Genomic DNA, 22,340 nt, shown 5'->3' with positions numbered 1-22,340 from the left:
CTCGAGGAATTTAAAATTTCCTGGGAGAGACAGATGTGAAAACCACCCACTAAGATATAAGGCAGAATGAAGTCAGTCCTGTGTCCCATTCATCCAGTGCATGTGCACTTATTGAGTACTGACTGTGTACTAGGATAATTCAGTGCTGTGGGAGCAAAGCAGAGAGAAGGTGCATTTTGTCAGGAGGAATGGAGGAAGGCTTTACAGGGAGGTGGCTCGGTGCTGAAGGTGATTATGTGTTCAGTAGTGGGAGGGAGGCATGGAGGCAGAAGTCAGACCTGGTCGGGGCAAGGCGAGAAATGCCCCCTTCCTCCGTGAGCGGAGACCCCAGGACAGATCTCCCGCTGAGCCCCAGGATGGAGCAGTGCTCCTGACAGCATGACGGCACCGAGTCCTACAGGCTACACTAACAGCCTCTGCCTTGACTCATTGTCCCTTTTTTGTTTAAATTATTTGTTTCTAAATGTTTCTCTGGCTCCAAGTGTACCGCCAATGTTGCCTCAGTTTTCGTGTTACGAGTCATTTACGTGGGGTGTTGAATCAAGAAAATGAAATGCCAAAGAAATACAACTTTTATGTTTGAAAAACTATGAAACACGAAATGACCTGTGTCCGGGATTTGACTCAAAGTGATCCCACGGCGCCGGGGGTGAGGCATGGGTGGGGTGTACATAAAAGAAGACTAGCTGTGAGCTAATGGCTATATGGCTGGGTGATGGGTACACAGGGATTCACATTATTTTGTTCTCTACCTTTACATATGTGTATATGTATGTATGTGTGGTTTTTTTTAATCTAAAAAAAAGAAAAGGAAAAAAAACGGAATTTATAAAGAGACAGAGACCTTAGGCAAAACATGTGAATTTTCCCAGATGATTAGAGAAAGAAGATGGGGTCAGGATATTACTGTGAAGAATAGAATGACCTGACTTGTGCTTCCCAGGCCAGACCTTTCCTCTCTATACATGCCCTTCTTGTCTTGTTTCTTGCATGGTCTATACAGCAGTGCTGGACATTTTGCAGATACTGTCTACTTGTTTATAATTCTAAGGACAGCTCTTAGGGGCAGCTTATTATTGCTATATGCATTTTATGTGGAAGGTCATTTGAACCGGGGAAGTCACGGAGGAAACAGAGCCCCAGAGAAGCAAAGTCAGATAGGGGTTGGGTGATGGGGTCAACAGGACAGTCACTGCTGTGCCATTGGCTGCTGCTGGCAGGGCTGCCCTCATGGGACCTGGCTTCCCCAGCTGTATTTGTCCCGGCCACCTCCTCTGTCACGCCGTCTTATCACAGACTTCCTAGGACTCTAAGATAAGCCCGTAGATCGAAAAGGTTACATTATTTAGACTTACGGAGTTATTTCTCCCTTGTTTAGTAGGTTTATAAAGGTTAAAATATTAGTCTCTTAAAAATTGTGCTACTGTTTTTTTTTAATCTTACTTCTGAACATCAGAATTGTTGGGTGATGGATGTAGCCTCATCAATAAGATGCTCTATGGACTGTCATAACCAACCCAGTGATGAACCTTGGTACCCACAGATGCCTTGTCTCTCTCAAGAACACACAGAAGAGGGGAATGTAGGTTTTTCTTTAGGACCCTAGGAAGTCAGAATATTCATCTAGAATAGCCCTAGGGCCCAGATCCTTTGGGGAGTGCCTTAACTCCTCCAGGATGAGAGAATCCCCTCAAATTATTCATCATTAATGCTCTAATGACACACTCAAAAGTTGAAAAATCTCCAGATGTAAGTATTAACTAATTTAACCAAAGCCAGCATTGGTGAATTTATCTGAAAGTCACTGTTTTTCTCAAGGGTGAAAGGAAAGGAGTAGCAAGTCTGGAGTCTAACACTTAGTCTTGATTCTAACCCTCCAAAGAGAACTTACCACAACTCCAGGCTCCTTTGTTTCTCTTAGGATATCCCTGTCCCCTCACTCCTACCCTTCTAAGTGTTTTTTTGGACTACTCAGATCCTTATAAGATGATATTTAGTAGGGGTTGAGCCCATTGGGTAATTCCTATGGACAATGTAAAGTTCTGGCATTACTGAACAGCCCTAAAAAGGCTTCATATCTGCAAAGCAGATGTGAAATGAGCAAACTTAGTTCCTTAAGCTTGTTCGGTGAGCATAGCCCAGAAAGAAATGAACGTGCCGCTGAATACCAGAGCCGGAGGATATGGAGAGGAACATGGCTTATGAATGCGGATCAAAAACTTAACGCCAAATTCTTGTCCATTGAGATGTCGTTTGCTCAAGTACTTTAGGATTTATATATTTGGGCACCTTCTGTGTTTGAGGCACTGGACTACATTCATGGGGGCGGGGTGGGGGAGGGTTCCAGGAGGTCTAAGATAGAATCTTTATCTTGAAAAAGCTGAATGTAGTGTGTGGTGTCTTTGAAGGACTCCTGTTAAGTGCTGTGGGGGTGTTAGGGAAGGCTCCGTGGAGGGGCTGCCTTTGAGCTGGGCTTACAAATGCTTAGAATATGAACAATGAAGATTAAAGGAAAAACGGTCATTCCAGATGGAGAAAACTCCAAAGCAAGATAAGGCCCAGGATATTTTTTCTATTTCAGGTAGAAATGTAAATCTTGTGAATCCAAGCCCATTAAAAATCTCTCATATTTCTTCCATTCTTTTTTTTTTTCTCTCTCTCTCTTTTTTTTTTTTTAAAGATTTTATTTATTTATTTGAGACAGAGAGAATGAGAGACAGAAGAGCATGAGAGGGAGGAGGGTCAGAGGGAGAAGCAGACTCCCTGCCGAGCAGGGAGCCTGATGCGGGACTCGATCCAGGGACTCCAGGATCATGACCTGAGCCGAAGGCAGTCGCTTAACCAACTGAGCCACCCAGGCGCCCTCTCTCTCTCTTTTTAACATCTCAGGATTGGGATGTAGCATACAATTTAGAGGTGACATGCAAAGTTATGATAGTTTACTTAGGTATTGGCCTTGTAGAAAAATTAAGATAATCAATAAAAGAAATTTAGGAGGTAATAGGCAGTTTAAATACAAACCACAGATTAGATCTATTTAAATATAACATGTAGCTTATTTTTAAAGGTATCCCTTATTTTTCAAAGGATAAGAAGGACTGTTGTTGAGATTACTAAGTTAGAATAGCCAGAGTTTATGGGAGAGCATTTAACATGGAACACAGTGAGACAAGACCCCTGGGTTCAAACTTTTTATTGGATAGCCAATGGTGTATGTAACAGTGAACAAATTGCTTCTTTCTGGGCTTGTTTTCTATTTGTTATGCTCATGAAGCGATTGTTTGGGAGGGGGGTGGTAAGAGGTAGGGGGTCCAGGCAGCATCTGTGAACCTTCTAGCACTTTTCTCAGCCCACAGAAGTTTTACTGGCCTGTGCCTTGCCCATGTATTTCATATCCAAAGAGTCTGTTAGCGGCACGCACCGTAAGATGATGAGACTTAGCGCTGGTGATGCCGTGAGTCACGTTTTCGGTATATATTAACATTCATTCTTAGAAGTCGGTGATTTCAAACCTGGAAGGGGCTTGTACAGATGCAGAAAGGGAGATTCAGGCACATCCAGAGTCCAGCCTTGAGCCTCATCCAGTGTTCTTTCCAAGACACGTGTTGCCTTCTGACCTGGGCCTCCAGAGCTGGGATTGGGAACTCTGACCTGTGGGCCAAATCAGCCACCGCCTGTTTTTGTAAATCAAGTTTTATTGGCACACAGCCATGCCCAATCACTTAGTGTCCACAGCAGAGTGGAGCAAGTTGCAAGAGAGATGATATGGCCGGCAGAGCCTAAAATATTTGCAGACAGCCTGACAGGAAGCATTTGCTGCCCCCTATTCTACGGCATTGTTGACTCGTATGTAGCGTGTGCTTGAGGTCGTAGGCATGATGGAGGATGCAGAAGTAGAAAACCCTGTCCCGGGCGCCTGGGTGGCTCAGTTGGTTAAGCGACTGCCTTCAGCTCAGGTCATGATCCCAGGGTCCTGGGATCGAGTCCCACGTCGGGCTCCCTGCTCTGCGGGGAGCCTGCTTCTCCCTCTCCCACTCCCCCTGCTTGTGTTCCCTCTCTCGCTGTGTCTCTCTCTGTCAAATAAATAAATAAAATCTTAAAAAAAAAAAAAAAAAGAAAAGAAAACTCTGTCCCTGCTCTCAAGGAATTACTTGCACTTTAGAGGATGAGGCATGCCTAAAACACGTAGAAGGAACAATAACAGGTGATGTAAGAAAGGAGACAAGTTCGAGACTATAGGCTGTTTGCAGACCAGTCCAGAATAGTTACAATAACATCATGAACATAAGTAAAATACAGCTAAGTGAAATAAACTGATTCTTTGCATACTTGGACGGTGTAGTTAAATGGTTCATTCATTTGTTCAAAAATGATCATGTATCTCTCTATGTGCCGGGCATTTTTCTAGGCGATAGGGTATAGCGTCTCTAAATGCCAAATTTTGTGTCTTTGCTGACGTAAAGCAACATCCCTCTGACTTTACACCATCAAACAAGCTAAGCTCCTGCTTTGGTTTTCACTATAGACAGCTAAGTCTTAAAAGAAAAATTTTAAGTCATTTTGGCTTTCTCTTAAAGTTCTTCAGTTCCATTAAAACCTGAGTTACCAAACTTCCTGTCTGCTCGTCCCTTCCTTGGCCTTAATCCAAAACTCTGCTAAGGAAGCAAGATGCATTGGCAAACTGGTTTATAATCCATTCATTCTTCTTCATTTGCTGCACAAACGTGCGGACTTTACGGGTCTATACAGATTTGCTTGTTCCAAGTCCATGACCCATCCAATAGAAACTTTTTCTGGTGCTTATCTCACGACTTTTGCTTAGTCCCCTGATTTTCTTTGCAAACATGAGCTTCTTCATGGTTTGTGAGGACTTCATTGTTTGGCTGATCCTGCAGCAGATAAGACATAAAATTCCCCCCAGCACGTGCTCCCCCCACTCCCAACCCTCCTGCAACACACGTCATGGCAATCTTTCAGATCTTTAAAGGGACTTTCAAAAATATGTTTATTATCACTCAAGGTTACATTTTCAACAGAAACAAAAAGATCCTAATCAAGGAAACCCGGAGTCTCCTGTACAGCTTCTTTGTCACCTGACTAGAACAATGTATTTTCCTGATTTGGTTTTATTGACTGGATGTGTTCTATAGGCACAGAAATTCAACCCTGGAAGCCTCTAATCTTAAATCAGATGAAGAAAAATAAGCCTGAGACTCCAGGGTAAGCAGTTGGAGACATGTCCCCAGGGCCTAGAGGACCAGTGGAAGTCACTCTGTCCTCTTCTTCTTATTTCCATCTCTGCTTCCCCGCCCCGCCCCCCACCCCCGCAGTATTTAGTGCTGGTGACATGGTTGCAAATGAAGCTCATGGACTTTTTTTTTTTTTTAATGAGCCTCAGGAGCAGCCTTGAGGCAAAAAAGATATTATAAAAGAGAAGCCTAAAGGGTTTAGTATGACAGTGATGAGGGACAGTCTCTTCCCGGGGCCTTGGTGGTAAGGCAAACATACATATGTGCACCTTTGCTCACAGGTGTGTCAATGTCTATTTTGAGGAAGGAAAGGACAGTGCTGTGGGATGTCTCCTTAATCGAGGGGCCCAGGGTTTCAGTACCAGCTAGAAGAGCCACATCATCCCACACTGTCTCAGGCAGATAACCCTCTGCAGAACCCCAGAGGGCTCCCGACCCAGGGTCCTAATCAACAGCTGGCCTAGAATGTTCCCCGGGAAGCAGCGTGAGCCCGTGGGAAGGCGTGGACTCAGGAACAAGCAGAACTGGAATCCAGTCCTTGTCTCCCAGCAGACGTGCTGACTGTCCCTGAGGCCTGCCTTCTTTCTCCATCATAATGAGAATACTAATACCCATTTCCAGGCACTTTGGAGTACTAATGAGACAAAATGTAGATACACAGCACCAGTCGGCTGATGACCAAGCACTAAGGCCCCTTCTCTTTGCTCTACTGCAGGGCTGCAGAGAATGAGGGGAGAGCAGTGGGTACAGCCAGCCCCACTGCCTACTCGGACCTAGCCCGGCCATTGAGCCCCAAGGGCACCCCTTCGAGGCGCCCTTGTTTCCTTATCTCCTTGGAGATTCACTTCTGCACTCCCTCTCACCTCGGAGGCTTTGCTCAGGAATGTCCCACATGGCTCTGACTTCTCAAACTGGCTGAGTCACCGCCGTTTATTTTCACTGTGAACTACCGAGAAATCAAAGAGCCCTAAAAGAGAAGGAAGTTTCAGGACAGCGTTTTTAAAAGATAAAACGGTAACAGCCACAGTGGCTGGGCGGAAAATAATAGAAGGAGCTGGAGGAGACTGGAAATTCCAGTTTGTGTAAGGACACACATTTCTGTAATACAGCGTGACTGCCGGGAGGTAGGGATGCGATTTCCCAGGCTGCCCCCACCTGAGCAAAGCAGGGGCCGGGCGCTGTGAGGTTCCAGCTGGGGGCTGAAGCTTTAAGTGTTCCCTTCCCTCCTGGGCAAGATTGCCCCTAGGTTAGAACCACTGCTATCATGCAGAGTGGCACTTCTATTTTGGATGTTACTTACCTGTTTTGTGGCTGAACCTGAAATAAATTTATTAATTTTTGCAATAAATTGAAAGAAATGAAACAGGGACACTCGGCGTCTGGTGAGTTGGTGATTATACCCACGGAACTCCAGTTTACAGACCTTCATTTAAAATTCCATTTGGGCAGTTAAAACAACATAAAATTACTTTCTCAGAAGCTTTCCCAACATTTTAATTAACCACCGTCATTAAACATTCCCTTTGTCAATAACTTGACTTGCCCACTCAGATTTTTAAACATCAGTTTTGTCCAGCATGGTTTTTTCATTAGAAACCATGTTGGTTATGTGTGAATTGCCCATCTTTTTACAGTCTATGCTCCGGGAGCATGTACAATGAGTCTCTGGTAGGAGACAGACGTGGGAATGAAAATATTTCTCCTTAACCACAGGAAGGGATTTTTTACAATGCTTTTAGCTGTGGACACCCAGGGCACCTCACCCAGCAGGAAAGAGAGAGAATGTTCTCTCTGCAACTGGAAAATGGCACTTCACTGGAGCTAAACCCTTTAATAAACTTCCTCTCTTGGAAGAGACAATCCAAATAATGGACATTTGTTTAAAATACCCATGTGCCTTAATACAGAAGACCCTTTAGTTTAAGAGAAATGCACTTAAAATTAATGAATACCTTGTAATATAAATTTTTTTCACATGCATGTTCAAGTGTTTTGTAATAGGATACTCTTGTATTTATAGTTTCGTGAGTTTTATTATATAGCATTAAGCATTTTCGTTGATGATCAGAGAACATTGTATCTGTGCACATGTGGATTTCAACAGAGCTGAAAAATTGCACGTAACAACCTCCAGAGGATCTAGGGAATTAAAAAGGATCTGCCTCTTATTTCATTGAAATCTTAAAAACAAAATAACTCCAATGGCTTGAACTTCAGTTGTTAAAAAAAAAAAGAAAGAAAGAAAGAAAAAGAAAAAAAATCTTATGTAGTCAGGCATTTATATATATCATCTGGAATAATTTTTAACTAAAGAAACACAAAACGATCAAAAGTGTTATAAAAGCCACTTATACTCTGAGTTTGAAACAACTGCTTTATGCCACAAAATTCCTGTTGCTACTTCTGTTAATGACGGAGTAATTCAATATGTCTTGAATGTCAACATATTTTTATTACTTAGCTAAAGTTGGCTTTGCTGGTTTAAATGTCATTTAAAGTGATCAACTGGCAGCTTGTTTGGGGTTATTTTCACATTATGAAAGGGAAAAGTTTGCAAGAGTCAAATGTTCTTGAAACGTATAGGTAAAGCCTGTTCTCTGGTAAGCCCTGTCCTTCATTTACCAACCAAAGAGCGATAACTTTCTAGATCTTTTTTAGCAAATGGTTTACATAAAGGTCCAAGTTCGATGCCTCTGAAAAACCAGCATGGTAGCCCAGTGCTGCTTAAGCCCTTACTTGGAGAAATGGCCTGGTTCCCGTTGTAGCGTTTTATAAGAAATACAATGCACAGCGACAGTAAAACAGAAGCCACAGAAACAAGTCTGCACTCGGGTGGGAATGGAAGGACCATCCACTCTATGCTTTAGCTCCAGTTGGCTGAGACATGAGGGGAGTAGCCATATATTGCTCACCTTCCTATGGGCACAATTTCTTTATATCAACTACTAAAGGCAGTTTTTTTATTATTAAGTGTTAGTCAAATGAACACTCTAGAGACTCGCATTCCCAATCCAGATGAATCCAAAGGTGCCATCAGGCCTCTTTGCAGCAGACACGATTTCTCCCCTGTAGAGAAGCCATATAGGAGTTAGACCCACAGACCCCCTTTGTTCTTCCTTCTAATTTACTGGCATTTTATGTGATGATATTTGGTTTTGTCAGACGCTTTCCAACTGGAAGCGATCGTGGGGAAATTAAAATGTCTCTGCCATTTGATGGTAGGACAAACACTGAATCCACAGCTCAGTCCTCTTGTTTTCCATCTGTAGTAAAAACGTGAGGCAAGGAGGTTGCAGGAGGGTTAAGACACGTTGCCGACCTCACCGCTTTGCTTAGCAACTAGAGTCGTCCTGTGACAAGTGCCTTAAAAATGAGCTAGATTCTTCTCAGCCTGCACTAGTGTGACTTGGACTTCTCCAGGTGCTTTATGGTGTGAGGATTGGGTCCCCCGCTCTCTCCCCCCGGCTGGCAAGGGGGTAATGGAAGTGACTGGCTGCTTCTGTCGCCAGAATGGGGTTCAGCTCCCAGAGTCTGCGGTGTCTTTGCTTCGAGAAGAGAGCAGTTTGTCCTGTTCTAAAACACGCACATCCCATTAATGTTTGGACACAGATAATGGGGGTGGGGTGGGGTCGGGTGAGGGGAGGCTACCGTAAGAGAATGTTTATGGTCATTTTAAGTTTCATGTTAGTTTCTTGAAAGATGAAACCTCTTAGAAAATGCCACATTTCGGGCGCCTGGGTGGCTCAGTTGGTTAAGCGACTGCCTTCGGCTCAGGTCATGATCCTGGAGTCCCTGGATCGAGTCCCGCATCGGGCTCCCTGCTCAGCGGGGAGCCTGCTTCTCCCTCTGACCCTCCCCCCTCTCATGTGCTCTCTCTCATTCTCTGTCAAATAAATAAATAAAATCTTAAAAAAAAAAAAAAAAGAAAAGAAAATGCCACATTTCCTTCTGCCATTCAGAGAAAAGGCCGATTTCAGCACGGTTGCACTGAACAGAGCGAAAGCTTGCTCTGGAAAGTCCTAAAATTGTACGAATATCTACCTGTTAACCATCAGGAAGAGCGGCACAGAGCCTGGACTCCTACAGGTGTCACCCACAAGCTGTGCGCTTGGAGTAAATTACCAAGCCCTCTACGCCCCAGCTTCCTCGTCCATGAAATAGGAATAGCAACAGCACCTGCCTCTTGAGGGGTCACTAGGGTCAAGAGCAGCCATGCTTGTGGAATACAAGCACAGTGCCTGAGCATAGCACCCAATACATGGCATTGTTGTTATTTTCATGACTTTTCCCTTCGCTTGTGCTATCACTAATACGGTAATCCTGTAAAGGACGTGTTATTCCTGTTTCATGTATGAGGAAACAACCTCGGGGAGGTTTAAGAAATTTGCCCAAGGTGACCTGACTCCATTCCCCTTGTAAAGAGACTCCCAAGAAGGGTGTGTTTCATTCCCTGGGAGGTGACCGTGTTGGCTCTAAATTATTCCAAGTCTCCATTAGACACTGCCCTCCAGGTGTGCCAGGCCTGACCCAACAGAAGGAAGTCAGCACAGTGTCGTGCAAGAGACCCAGAATTCTAATCCCAGCCACCTGGGGCCTCCAAGGATTAGAAAGGATGCAAGGAAAGTGCGGAGCAAACACACAGAATTCGATCACTGATCCTTCACTACCAGCCGTTATGGCTAGGGCCTGCCGAGGCTCCCAGAATCAACAGTGAACCCCTGGAAATCAGAGCCTCAAAGCACACCTAGGTAGGACAGGTCTGCCTCCATCCGCCTATCCAGGGTGCTGGAGGGCAAACCACATACCATTTCAGCACATCCAGAAAACACTAGAACAAGGGAAAAGGGTGCAGGCTGTCTTCTCTTTAATATGCCAAGCCACAGCCAAAAGTCGAGGACTAGCACAGTGCCTGGCCTGTATTAACTCACTTAATAAATATTTGTGGCCTGACCAAGTGACAGAACGTCAGTCCTCCAAATGGAAAGTGACTTTTTTGACTTGGGTTCCTTTCTACCCTGATTTCATTATGAGAAAACAATTTTAAAGAACTCCAAAATAGGGTGTAATGAGAAAATATCTGTCCTCTTGAAAACCACGCTAGTCACAGCTCCCAATCAGCAAACCACAGAGTTTTCTTTCCCACAGCCTTTCACGCATCACACTTCTTTTTCTGCCACTTGGTAGCCTGCCCTGATCTTGTCTTTGTCCGTTCAGCCTCCAACCCCAGAGTCATCTTGCAGTACCACCAACCAGACCATGCCTCTTGCCTGGAACCCTGGGGCTCTCTTCCCGCCCTTTGACCCCGCCAGCCTAGTGTTACCCCCTCTTTTGGCTTGCTCTCTGTCTTTCATGTGAGCTCTGCTCAAGGTCAAGTCATTGGTCATGATCTTGTAAAGGCTGCTTCCTCTTCCAGGTCACTGAGTCCTCATCTGTGGAGGGAGGCGGTTGGCTGGGATGGTCTCCAAGGCCTCCGCAAGTCAAAGGTCGCCTTTCTCCAGCACCATCTGCCAGGTCTCTCTGGGCCCTGGTCTCCTCACTGCGAAATAAGAAAGACCATCAGTCCACAGGAGGCAGAAGTGACTACTTGATTATTTTCTGTTACTTGTTCTTAGTGCCTCAACAAGAAACCTATTCAAAAGTGCTTTCTTGCCCTTTTCCTCTGTAGACTGTAGACTGCTTTGGGATTACGTCTATCAGTTGCTTTCTGACAGCCGGTACGAAAACTTCATCCGATGGGAGGACAAAGAATCCAAAATATTCCGGATAGTGGATCCCAATGGACTGGCTCGACTATGGGGAAACCATAAGGTAAATGGGTACCAGCTATTTACTCTGCCAACTAGTGCCAAAAAAAAAAAGAAAAACGCCTTTATCTTCTGGGTAGGAGGATAATTGCCTGACTTCTGTCTCCTCGGTGTGCCCCTCATTATTTAGCTTATTTCTCACGGGGCGAACAATTAGACAGTTGGAAAGGGAAGGAAGTAATTAAAGATGCCACCTTCCATTTGTTACTTACGCCAGGGGCCAGTTAACCTCGCACCCCTTGGGTCTGATAGGGCCACGTTGGGAGCAGCCCTCCATCCCATCCTCTCGAGCTGGCCCTGCCACCCTTCTGTCACCAGGAGCTGGGGAACAGGGAAGCTCCACAGGGCTCTGGGACTCACAAGGCAGTGAGGAAGGGTCGCTTCTGTTCTGCTTGGTTAGAAACTCCCATGGCTGCAAAAGCCCCCTTCTCCGTGGAAATGCCTACCCTCCGACTTTGCAACATCCCTTGAAATGCAGACAGGCCAGAACTGTTTGCCCCACACTTTTCCATGCTGGGAAGAGGGGCTGGAATTTAAAAGATGCAGTCTTCTATAGTTAGGAAAACTGTCAAAGTACATAGATGTAAAAAGTGGGTGAAACACCCTAAATGTCCACTGTGGGTGACTGGATAACGAACCAATGGTGTATACATTCCATGGAATATTACTCAGCCTTAAAAAGGAAAGAAATCCTGTGACAGGCTACAACATGGAGGAATCTTGAGGCCATTATGCTAAGTGAAATAAGCCAGTCACAGAAAGACAAGCATTGCCTGCTTCCATTCATAGGGTGGATTCATGGAACCAGAGAGTGGAATGGTGTTGCCAGGGGTTGGGGAGAGGGGGGAAGAGGGGAGTATTAATCAATGGGCAGAAAGTTTCCATGAAGCAAGATGGGTAAGTTCTAGAGCTCTGCTATATAACCTTGTACCTAGAGTTACCACGACTGTAGGATGCACTTAACAATTGGTCAAGAGGCTGGAGGTCATGTTAAGTGTTCTTACCACAGGAGAAGAAAAGAAAATAGAGACACAGAGCAAAGAGTCTCCCCCCTCGAGGAAAAAAAAAAAAAAATTAAATAAATACATCCGTATCCCTACTCAAAATAAAACAAATGAGTCACCAAGGTCCAGGCCTGACCACAGGCCGATAGATGTGGGACAAAGCAGGCAAGACACCTGGGAGACACACCACCAGGTGAGCTGAGTGAGAGGGGGTGGAGCGGGGCACAGCCCAGCCCCACCTGGGCTGCAGCCTCGGAGGTTGGCAGCCTGAGCGCGGGCAGGCCCCAGGGCCACGTTGAGGAAGACCTGATGTAGGCCATGACCAAATACGGCAAGGCCCCAGTGACAGACTCCTCGGTGTGTGAGTCACCGAGAAAAATCCCGTCGCGGCTCCCGACTGTGCCCTAGCCCCCGGGGCTCGGAACCACTGTATTCTTCCTTCCAGAACAGGAATTTAAACAACAACAAAAAAATCTCTTCCTTAAAATGACAAACCAGAAACACAAGTTGGAGAAAGGTCACTGCAATTAAAAAAAAAAGAAAGAAAGAAAAGAAAAAAAGGAATTCTCTGTGGGTCAGAAGGTGAAGGATGACCCACAGATCGGGGGACCCTGCAGGAAATTCACTGAGCAGAGCAGAGCTTGGTCTTGGGAAAGGAAACCAGGGAGGTTGCCGTGGGATATGCTTTCTTAGCTGCAGCACCAAGACCTCTGACAAAAGGTGATTCACCTTCGGACACCTCTTGGCGGCGTGTGAAAGCGGAGGGGGTGGGCACCGCTGGGCCCGGAGCTGGGCGGGGAGCGGGGAGCCTTCCCCACCCGGCGGGGCCGCGCCTGCAGCTGAAAAGCTTTTATTTTAATAGCTCCCCAGCGTCTTTTCTGAGGTTGATTTCACTGTGTCTTTGTGCTTTTTTTCTCTCTTCCTCCTTTGAACAAACAGAACAGAACAAACATGACCTATGAGAAAATGTCCAGAGCCCTGCGCCACTACTACAAACTAAACATTATCAGGAAGGAGCCCGGACAAAGGCTTTTGTTCAGGTAGCACTTCCTTTTTCTCCTTTCCTTCTTTTGGGAGGATATTGTTTTCTTGAAATAAGAGGGAGGAGGGAGACTGTTAAGGTCTCTACCTGCCTGTGTGACACTCAGAGCCATCCAGTGCTACAAACTGGGTACCGGATGCTGGGCTGTTAGAATTTCAGGGGAAAAAAAATTTTTTTTTTTTTACTTATGTCTGTATTAGAATAAAGCCAAAACTAAGTAAACACAATCCGACTCACCTTTCAGAATTATGCAGTGATCCAATAGTATCAACATCCCAGTGTAGTTAAAAGGAACAACCAAAGTAACATCATCGAGCTTTTAAATCTAGGCTTCCAGGTTCCCAACCCTGTAAGCCACATTCTGAACCAGCGTTTGTCAAACTGCAGGTTGTGAGCCGTTCATGAATCAAGAAATAGATTTAATGAGTCAGTCACAAAACTGTTCTTGTTTTTTTTTAATGAAATAGAACCGAATTGGATAGAACAGAGTTGAAAATATCAGACTGTATCTCATGAAATAAGAGTGACTAATGATTCATGAAAATTTGGGGGTGTGTGTATGTGTGTTGTACATGCTGAGTCATGATGTGAAATGTATTTTTTACGATGCATTATAATCAGAAAAGTCTGAAAACTGCTGCACTAGACATTCCTCTTTCCAGACTTCCTCACAGCTAATGAGTTCCAGCCATTTAACCTACCACATAGATTGTGATTCCAAGTACTATGCAAGAGAGGAGAAAGAATTAGAAGAGGAAGAAGAAGGGATCTAAAGGACCAATCAGGAGAGGTAGAAGTGGTGGTAATTGACACTGGTGGTAATGGCCGTGGGGAGACCCAGGAAAGGCTGGGAGAAGGTGGGATCAACACACATGACGTTAGGTTATGGGTTTGGCAGGTGGGACAGAAAAGAGTTTCGGATGGGGCTAGAGAGACGGATTGGGAGGTAGAAAGTGACACTCGGTATGAATAGATGAGCATGCTGGGATAGACTGGAAAAAGCGGAGAACCTGGACTTTAGCAGCAAGAACCATGGTAGCTTAGGAAGAGGGAAAACGATTGAGATCTTCAAAAACAACAGAAAAGGCTGTTCAAGAATTGGAAACAGAATGGACTGAAGTAAAAAAAAAAAGAACCCTCCTTTCCCTGGCTCTGCTGATGCTTTCCCTTCATCCTTCACCCTAAACTTAGTCCTCCTATTCTTCCTGGATGAAATGATCCCAATACACAGCTTCACTTTATCACCTTAGTGGTTAGACTGTATCCAGCTCTGAAATCCTCCTGAAATTCCAAATCTCAATTTCCAAGAGCCTCTCATAGTACATGTCCCCTGAAATACCACATCAGTATCTCCGACATGAAATGTTCAAGACAGACCTTCTTCGCGTACTAGAAACCTCCTCTCCCCGCATCCAGAATTCTTGTTACTTATCAGTGGCGTCACCATTGTTCTAAGTGGCCAACCTTGACATTGGAGTTATCAGTGACTCTTCCCATATCCAGGTTAGTCATTGTGCTAGATTGTCCTTCCACTGAATTCTGTGTCATCGGGGCTAGAAGCCTGGAAACCGCATTTCCCAAGATTTCTAACCAGCAGCTTCCGGGTCAGAGGCTATCAATGACAAGCACTTTCATGAGAATCTGGGAGATGTAAGAAGGGCAAAAGCATTATTATTGCTTCCCTGCCTAGACTTTATGATTTACACCTAGATTAATTCATAATCCTTTCTGCCTCTGGTCCACTCTCCTGCCTTCCAAATTCATCACGCACCCAGCCAGCTGCCCTGCAACACTAACATGATTCCCAGTGCCGGAAACCTACATCCCTTTCACTTTTGCTTTTTGTGATATATATGCCTTCTAGGCCCATCTCAAGTGTCCTGCCCTTCATGCAGCCTTCTTCAACTGCTCAAACACGCAGAGATCTCTTCCTCCATCATCTCTTGGATTCCCTTGGCCCTAAATCACATTGCATTTGCAATAGTTGTACGCGTGAAGTCCTTCTCCCCACAACTAGGTCATGAGGTTCTAGAAGGGAGAGGATTATATTTCATGTAATTCTGTTTTATACCTTCTGGGGGCTTTCAATAAATGTATCTTGAGACAAGCCTGATGTGGACTATCAGAACCTTATTATGGAAAAGTAGTCAAGAGAAGAAAGGGGTAGTTTGCAGCGCCGAATACAGCGTATGTGTGGATTTGGCCTCGGGAGATTGTTAGTGACTTCAGATGGTGGGGAGAAGTTTTAGTTAGGGGATGAAAGGAGAAGATAGACTGCAGACTTGACAAATCATAGTGCTTGAGAAGTTCAGCAATAAAGGGCAGAAAAGGGAAGCAGAAGTAGTTGGAAAGTTCATAGGCTTCCAAGAGTGATTTTCGACAATATAAAAGGACAGAATAGTGCTATTAGTGAGGAGAGTTGGTCATTTTTGAGGAAATGAGTGTTAGAAGCCAGACTTGCCACAAAATCCTTCTTTGTGTATAATCAAGTGAAGTGTTAAATTGTGGGTACTCTTTCAGGATTTGTGGGCATTGAAAGAAGGAAGATTTCAGTAGGGACTGGTGCTATTACGTGGCTCTTTGATGAGGAGGCAGGACTCAGAGAAAGGAGTAAAGAGAGAAGGCCAGGTTTGGAGGAAGGCATGAGCCATGATTTATATAAGAAAAAAGACTGGCCAGGCTAGAGTAAAGGGTTCATAAACAGCGGGGGCCCAGAGTTTCCCAGGTAGAGATGACCAAGATCCCAGGTGGGCAAGCCGAAGAGTGTGTCCTTGGCTTTATCTGATAAGTGCTCATCGTAGGCTTTTGAACATGGAGTCACGAGAGCAAAAGTATGTTTTCAGACAGTTCATCTGGTGGCAGGGCAGAGTGTCTGGGGAGGGAAAGGTGTGCAGGCCCTGAGTGGGACTGTGGAGGGGGCTCTCCCACGGTGAGGCCACAGGGTCTCCACCCAGGCTGCCTTCCTGAACCAGAGAAATCATGGTCAATACAAGTCGCCGATGTTATTTCCAACAAGAAGATAAGGCTTGCCGTATGCACCCAGCTGCAGAGGAAGATAGACTAATGGGGATTCATTGCTAGCATGTTGGGTGGATCAGTGATAACAGTGAAAAGGATTCTTTCTTTTTGCCTTTCTAATTTCCAAAAGCACCACTAACTTGCCCTGTTATGAAAATTTTCCATTCAACGTTTAATTGTGTCCTTTGAGTTAAATTCAAGTTTTGCATATGATTCCCTGGGCTCACAGTCTGAGATGGGAATGGATCTACAGCTCCCAGAGGTCATTGGAAAATCTAACTCTCTAAAAATAAGAGACACGGACCAGTGAGCTGTACCAGGGTTCCCTCGCATGGCCATGCAGAAAGCACTACACAGCTCCAAGGGGTGCTGTCTTCTAGACTCTTTTGATAGTTTTTTGGCCATTTTTCAGGCTTTCCAGTTTGTGCTCAGTTAAGATTACTGGCTGGGTTCAGTAGCTCTCCAGCTCTTTGAGGTGATGGGGCTTTCGCTTTTAGTTGAGAGTCCAGGGTGAGGACAAACTTGAGGAAAATGTAATCTCTGGACTCCTTTCCTCTTCCAAAGGTTTATGAAAACCCCCGATGAAATCATGAGTGGCCGAACGGACCGTCTGGAGCACCTTGAGTCCCAGGAGCTGGATGAACAAATATACCAAGAAGACGAGTGCTGAGGGAACCAAGCCACGGCTTCCGCAGGGGGGTCAGCAGCCGGGGGCCCCCTGCCCATGAGGGCCCTGGAGGCGTGGCGAGCAGACGGACTGCAAGCTGAACCGGAAGAGACCTGGAAGTGGGAGTGACACTTGTCTCGCATAGTGGGAGGGCCCCCAGAGCACCTTAGACAAACCACCCAGCGAAGGCGGGGCTGGAATTCTGGCCGAGGGCACGAGCCTGGGACTCCTGGTTCCTTTTCCTCCTCTTGTGGAACCTCTCCATCTGTAATTCCTCACCCTCACCCATCCACCTATTGTTAGTTTCATGGTGTTTTCGTTTTTGTTTTTTTTGGGGTTTTTTTGTTTTTTTTTTTTAAGACCATGCAGTTTGACTTTTCATCATTCATACAGGGGAAGACATCCGAGGTTGTTTTCCTATGGAAATATATATCTATTATATATATCTATTTTTTGCAAATCTCACAAAGTGCGGCAAGCCCAGCTGGTCAGGAAAGAGAACACTTGCAAAGGGTTTCAGGTTCCTCTTTATCCTGCCATGTGGATCAGGTTTGTTCCTGTTGCTGTTGGGTCTTGGCTGGAAAAAAAAAAAAAAAAAAAAAGATGCTTTTAAAAAAGATAAAGTGAAAAGGAGAGCTCTCTTTTTCTCCCTCTCGCTCTTTCCTTCCCTGCCTCCCGTCTGTCCTCCCTCCCCGCCTGCTGTTGAGCTTCAGATGCCTTTTAGCAGAGTTGAGCCTCTCGGAGAGTCTTGAGCATTGTTGACACCCAGACGGCATCAGTGGTCTGGGCGCTTTGCAGCCGGCACTGCAAAATCAAACCCACATCCCGGCATCTGGCTACCCATCGGAGGGAGGCCCCAAACCTCACAGGTGCTGCGGTCCTCCAGAAAGAAATGCCAGTCCAGCGGGCTGCCCCTGCCCCCCACATGGCTGTGAGAACCCCAGGACTTGGTGGTTCTGCAGGATGGAAGATTAAGGACAGAAGGCGGGTCTGTGTCATTCGCAAGGCCCCAGCATCATGGGATTAGCTTGCAAGTTCCGCAAGGTGGAAAATACAAAAGGACCCCACGGGCCTGATGGTCAGAAACTAGGTGGAAAATGTGCTGCAGGAGGGATTTATGCTTCCAGCGGAGGTGACTAAGGCTAGTGAGGGAGAAGGTCTTCTCTGCTCCGTCCCGAGGCCATCTTGTGGTCAGTTTCATGCCCTCACCTGATTTTTTTTTTCCCCAATTCCTAGCCTTTTTTTTTTTTTTTTTTTTTTAAGTTTCCTGGTCCCCACAGGACCCAGGGCATTTGAGAGGAGAGGACCCTGGAGTACACAGTCACTTGCTCCTGGTGTTTGCCAAGCCAGGGCAAACAGGAAACTCCTCAGATTCATTACCTGTTTCTTCTTCTTTCATAGCTGTGTTTCAGAACGGACCCGTTTGTGGCTCTTTTACACCTCAAAATCAGGTCCATAGTATCTTGTAAAATGAGGAAGTGCCACCTCTTAGTACTTTTGATGATAACAGATATTTTTAGAAAGCTGTTTTAGGGTTGGTTTGTTTTTTTCCTTTTCTAGCCACCTGAATTGACTCTCCCATTCCCAGGTTCAGAATCCAGTATTAGGACAGTCTTTTTTAATCCAAGAGATTAGACCTGCCTTACAAAGCACCCCCTCCTTGTTTCTCTGTTTCCTCTACTCGCTCGGGTGAACATCTCATAGCTCCCAGCATCACCATCAGCAGCACTTAGGGGGAGGCTGCCAGAGCTCTGGGTAGCTCCTCAAGCCACTTCCGACCACATCAGGCAGGTGGGGGTTGGAGCAACACAGGCAGGAGGAATTGTACCCCAGCCTTACTGACAAGGACATGAGCCTGCGGGGAGGGAAGGACAGATTGACTGTGGGTCAAGGACACCGGAATCAGGGAGCCCTTCAAAGCTCTTCAGTTGTGCTCCGTTCCTGCCTCTTATCAGACCGCAGATAGACACATGGATGTGGCCAGCCTCTTCTGCTGTCAGGCGCTCCCCCAACTCTACCTTCCAGAAGGTTGGGCTTGCGGTCAGATCAACGACCTGCTGTGTGAGGCTGGAGGGTCCATTGATGAAGGAAGGGTTTGGTCTCAGTCTGCTTGAGTGGTGGTGAAATTGAGCTGGACCCCAGCATGCTACAGATATCTTTCAGGAGCGATCGACAGCATGCAGGGATACATTCTCCAGCCTCTATGACTGATATTGGATCACAACTGGAGATCTTAAGCCAAGTACCGGGTGTGTTGTGAAGGCTGTTGAATTTAAGGGCTGAAGAGAAAGGGTGGATTTTGACTGAGGCCCTTTGTGTGACTATGAAATCAGAGACAGGGCATGATGTCGCTCTTAGATTAGAACATCTCATTCTGTTCACTTTACCCAGATAGAAGGGCTCAGGCTCTTACTGTTCAAAGAATATTACAGTTGAATTATGGAGGGAAATTCCCTTTGGCCCCAAGGACTTCTGTATTTAAGGCAATACCCTGCAAGAATATGTAAGATAGGATGACACCTTCAGCCACTTGAAGAAAAGAAGGTGCTAATTCCAATATGATCTTTATTTCCGACCCAGATATTACCAATAAGAATTTCCTGTTGATTCCCTTAAAGGCAAAAGTCCTCCTCATTTATGCTTTGAGCTAACACCTGGGCAGTGCTGACACCAGAGATACGGTGCTTACACACTGCAGACCCCAGAGATACCTGCTTCAGCTCAGCAAACTTGGCTGAAGCACCTGCTAGACACTGTGAGGGATTCAAAGAGGAATTGGGCACAGCCCCTGCCCTCCCGAGAGCATCTGCTAAACCTGTAGAATCTATCCAGGCTGAAATTCTTAACTTTAACACTAAGTGCTGGGGAGGATGGCACGTTCACCTGGGACCACATGAAAAGCAGGTCTGTGATCTGAATAGTTGACCTTTCCCTGCTGCTGTCATGGGATTCCTTGGCTTAGATCAGAAATCAGGAAAGGAGAATGCAGAAGAGCACCGTGGAGCGGGGAGAGCTTCCTTCAGCTATGTCGGGGGGGGGGGGGGTCGCTCTCGCTTGATCTCCAGCTAGAAATTCTCTAGCACCTTCTCTTGCCTGCATCTTGGCTTCACTGCATTGCCTCCTCTCCATCAGAGGAAAGCAGTGGCGATTGGCTGCTCTGGCCATGTGGAGGGAACAGTCTTTTTGTCCCAAGGCAACTTGATCTCTGGCCTAAGGCAGCGTCACCAAAGTCCTGAGTCCTTCCTTTCTTTTCTTTCTTTCTTTCTTTCTTTGAGGGGGACGTCCCCACAGAAAAAGAGGAATGACAGACTGATGGATTTTCTCCGCTCAACAGTGTGTTTGGAACCCTCTGACCCAGGGTCTTTTTACGCTGATATCTTGCCCAAATAAGAATGTAGCTTTAGCTAAAACTTCAATGGCGATGACAGGATTCACCTAAATGACTAAGTAACCACTGTTTCCACCTTTCACTGTCTAGGCTCCAACTCTGAATACATTTTTGAAACGTTCACTCCCTTCTGCAGAAGGGAGACCTGAGTGTCCAGGAGGTAGGATGATGCCCTGGGAGCAGAGGGCATGCCAGGGAGAGTGAGGTGTGGAATCCAGCCCGGCCATACCCCCATTTGACCCATTCCCACCCAGGAAGCTGAAGATAAAAGATTTGGGGCAATACCCAAAAACAAAGGGCAGGGTTTTTTGCCCTAGCGTTCGGTGCTAGTAAGTTTTTATCCACTCAGCCTGCTCCTCTTCTGAGCAGAAGTCTGGAAGGAAGGCAGTGATCTAAGGAAGCCATGGGGGGAGGGGGATGATAATTCCTGCCTGTCTAAAAACCACAGAAGACTAACCTGATACTCCTTTGGCCCCATCTGCATCAACACTAAACAACTACAAACTCCCCGAATCTTTCACACATGCCAAGTGAACATTCTCGAAGATTTCTCTTTGTGACTGCAACCACCTGCAAACCAGAACGAATCTAGAGTTTCTTTTCCTTTTTTCTTTTTGTTTAATTTCTAATCTCTTGTTGTTTATGAGGTGTGGGGTTTATAAGGGACTGAATCAAATGAATGTAACAAAAAAGAAAAAAAAAACAAAAACAAATGCCTTTTCTCAGGGCCAGTGAGTTGCAAATAATTTTTAAAGAAAAGCCTATAATTGCATCATCTCAATAAATTTTTTATAAAAAAAAAAAAAGGACCAAGTCTCTGTTTTTAATAATGTGAAATGGAGTCCTACAGGCAAGGTACGCCAATGAGGTAAATCCTGTCTCCACTCAATTACAGAATAAAGTACAGTGCTGGTGTTCCACTGGCAGGCGGCCTCTGTCACAGAGCTGTCTGCAGGGAGTCTTGAGACAAGCGGCACCAGAAGGGTCAGAAAGTTCAAATCCGAGCATCTGCCAGAGGTGGAGAAATCTGCCGGAAGGAGCCCCGACGAGAGATGCTTGGGCCCCGTGCTGTGCCAAAGATTTAGCAGCTCACTGGGGACTGAGGTGATTCCCATGTCCTCCCACAATAGAACAGCTCCTTAATCCTACAGCAATCATGGGTGTGAGCCTGCAGGTGAGGTAGGGCCCAGGACTACACAAAGGACCATAATGACCTGGAAGGTCATCACCCAGCTCAGAGCCCCCATGCTCAGAATGTCTCAGCGACACTGGCCAACCAGTAGGTGCTTATGATTTCACGATCAAACATCCTGCAGTCAACCAGAACTATCTGTCTGCCATCAGAGGTGGGTAGAAACTAAAAGAATGGAAAACGAAGCAAATGTAATCGCTTGTTAGCAACTCAGATGCAGGTTTGGGAAGTAGATGTTTGAAAGCCATCAGATTATTTCTGTATGTAAGTTGTCCTGGGTACTCTGTCTTCCGTGACCATGGATTGCTGATATCTGGCCCTATATTCCATATCATCAGAGCACAGTATCAAAGAGTAAGTGTCTATATATTTCCTGAGGTGCTAATAATGCATCTGAAGCTACTGTTTTTATAACTCGGCATCAGCATCACCTGGGAATTGCTAGAAATGCAAATGATCAGTTCCTGTCCCATAAACTGAATCAAAAACTTTGGTCGGGGAGGGGAGGGCTTAGCAATTTTTTAACAAGCTCTCCAGGTGATTCTGATGCATGCTGAAGTTTGGGAACCACTGCTAGAATCAGTTTGTTCATCTGGGTATAAAGAAGACTATGTGGCCTTCTAAATTGTAAGTACACAGAATAATCGATGCTGACTCATTTGCATTAACAGTACTCACACATGGTAATGCTGTATTTTTCCTAATACTAAATATACTATGGAAGGGGGCTCAGTGGACAAAGAACCACATATCAAAGTCATCTGCCAGCTTCCTCCAAATCTTTTCAGCAGTCCGTTTGCTGTAAAGATGAGCTGTTTTAAAAGGTAGCTCTAGCCGCTGACCTGCCCTTTGCAAATTAGAGCACAACTCCTTATTCACTTATGTCCACTTCTCTGCCTAACCAACCTAACCTAAAAAGGAAAATAAAAGGATGATTCTCATCTACTCACTGACCTTGACTATCTGTCCCTGGCAT

At 45.6% G+C, this 22,340-nt stretch overlaps 1 protein-coding gene across 5 annotated transcripts in view; it reads left to right on the top strand.

Annotated features, from left to right (window-relative positions):
• Positions 1–20,978, top strand: part of ETV6 (ETS variant transcription factor 6) — a 239,829-nt gene extending 218,851 nt beyond the window's left edge. For all 5 annotated transcript variants that reach the window (XM_064591559.1, XM_064591558.1, XM_054507173.2 and 2 more), the window contains 3 exons: positions 10,915–11,057; positions 12,997–13,097; positions 16,682–20,978. In XM_064591559.1, coding sequence (XP_064447629.1) covers positions 10,915–11,057; positions 12,997–13,097; positions 16,682–16,787 — 350 coding nt within the window. In that variant the 3' untranslated portion in view covers positions 16,788–20,978. The remainder of the gene's footprint in view (positions 1–10,914; positions 11,058–12,996; positions 13,098–16,681) is intronic.
• The last annotated feature ends 1,362 nt before the right edge of the window (positions 20,979–22,340 follow it).

The sequence above is a fragment of the Mirounga angustirostris genome, unplaced genomic scaffold, assembly GCF_029215605.1.
Source record: "Mirounga angustirostris isolate CCGP_5_RB_7025 unplaced genomic scaffold, mMirAng1.0.hap1 SCAF_5, whole genome shotgun sequence".
Taxonomy (NCBI): domain Eukaryota; kingdom Metazoa; phylum Chordata; class Mammalia; order Carnivora; family Phocidae; genus Mirounga; species Mirounga angustirostris.
This window is presented reverse-complemented; position numbering and strand designations above follow the sequence as displayed.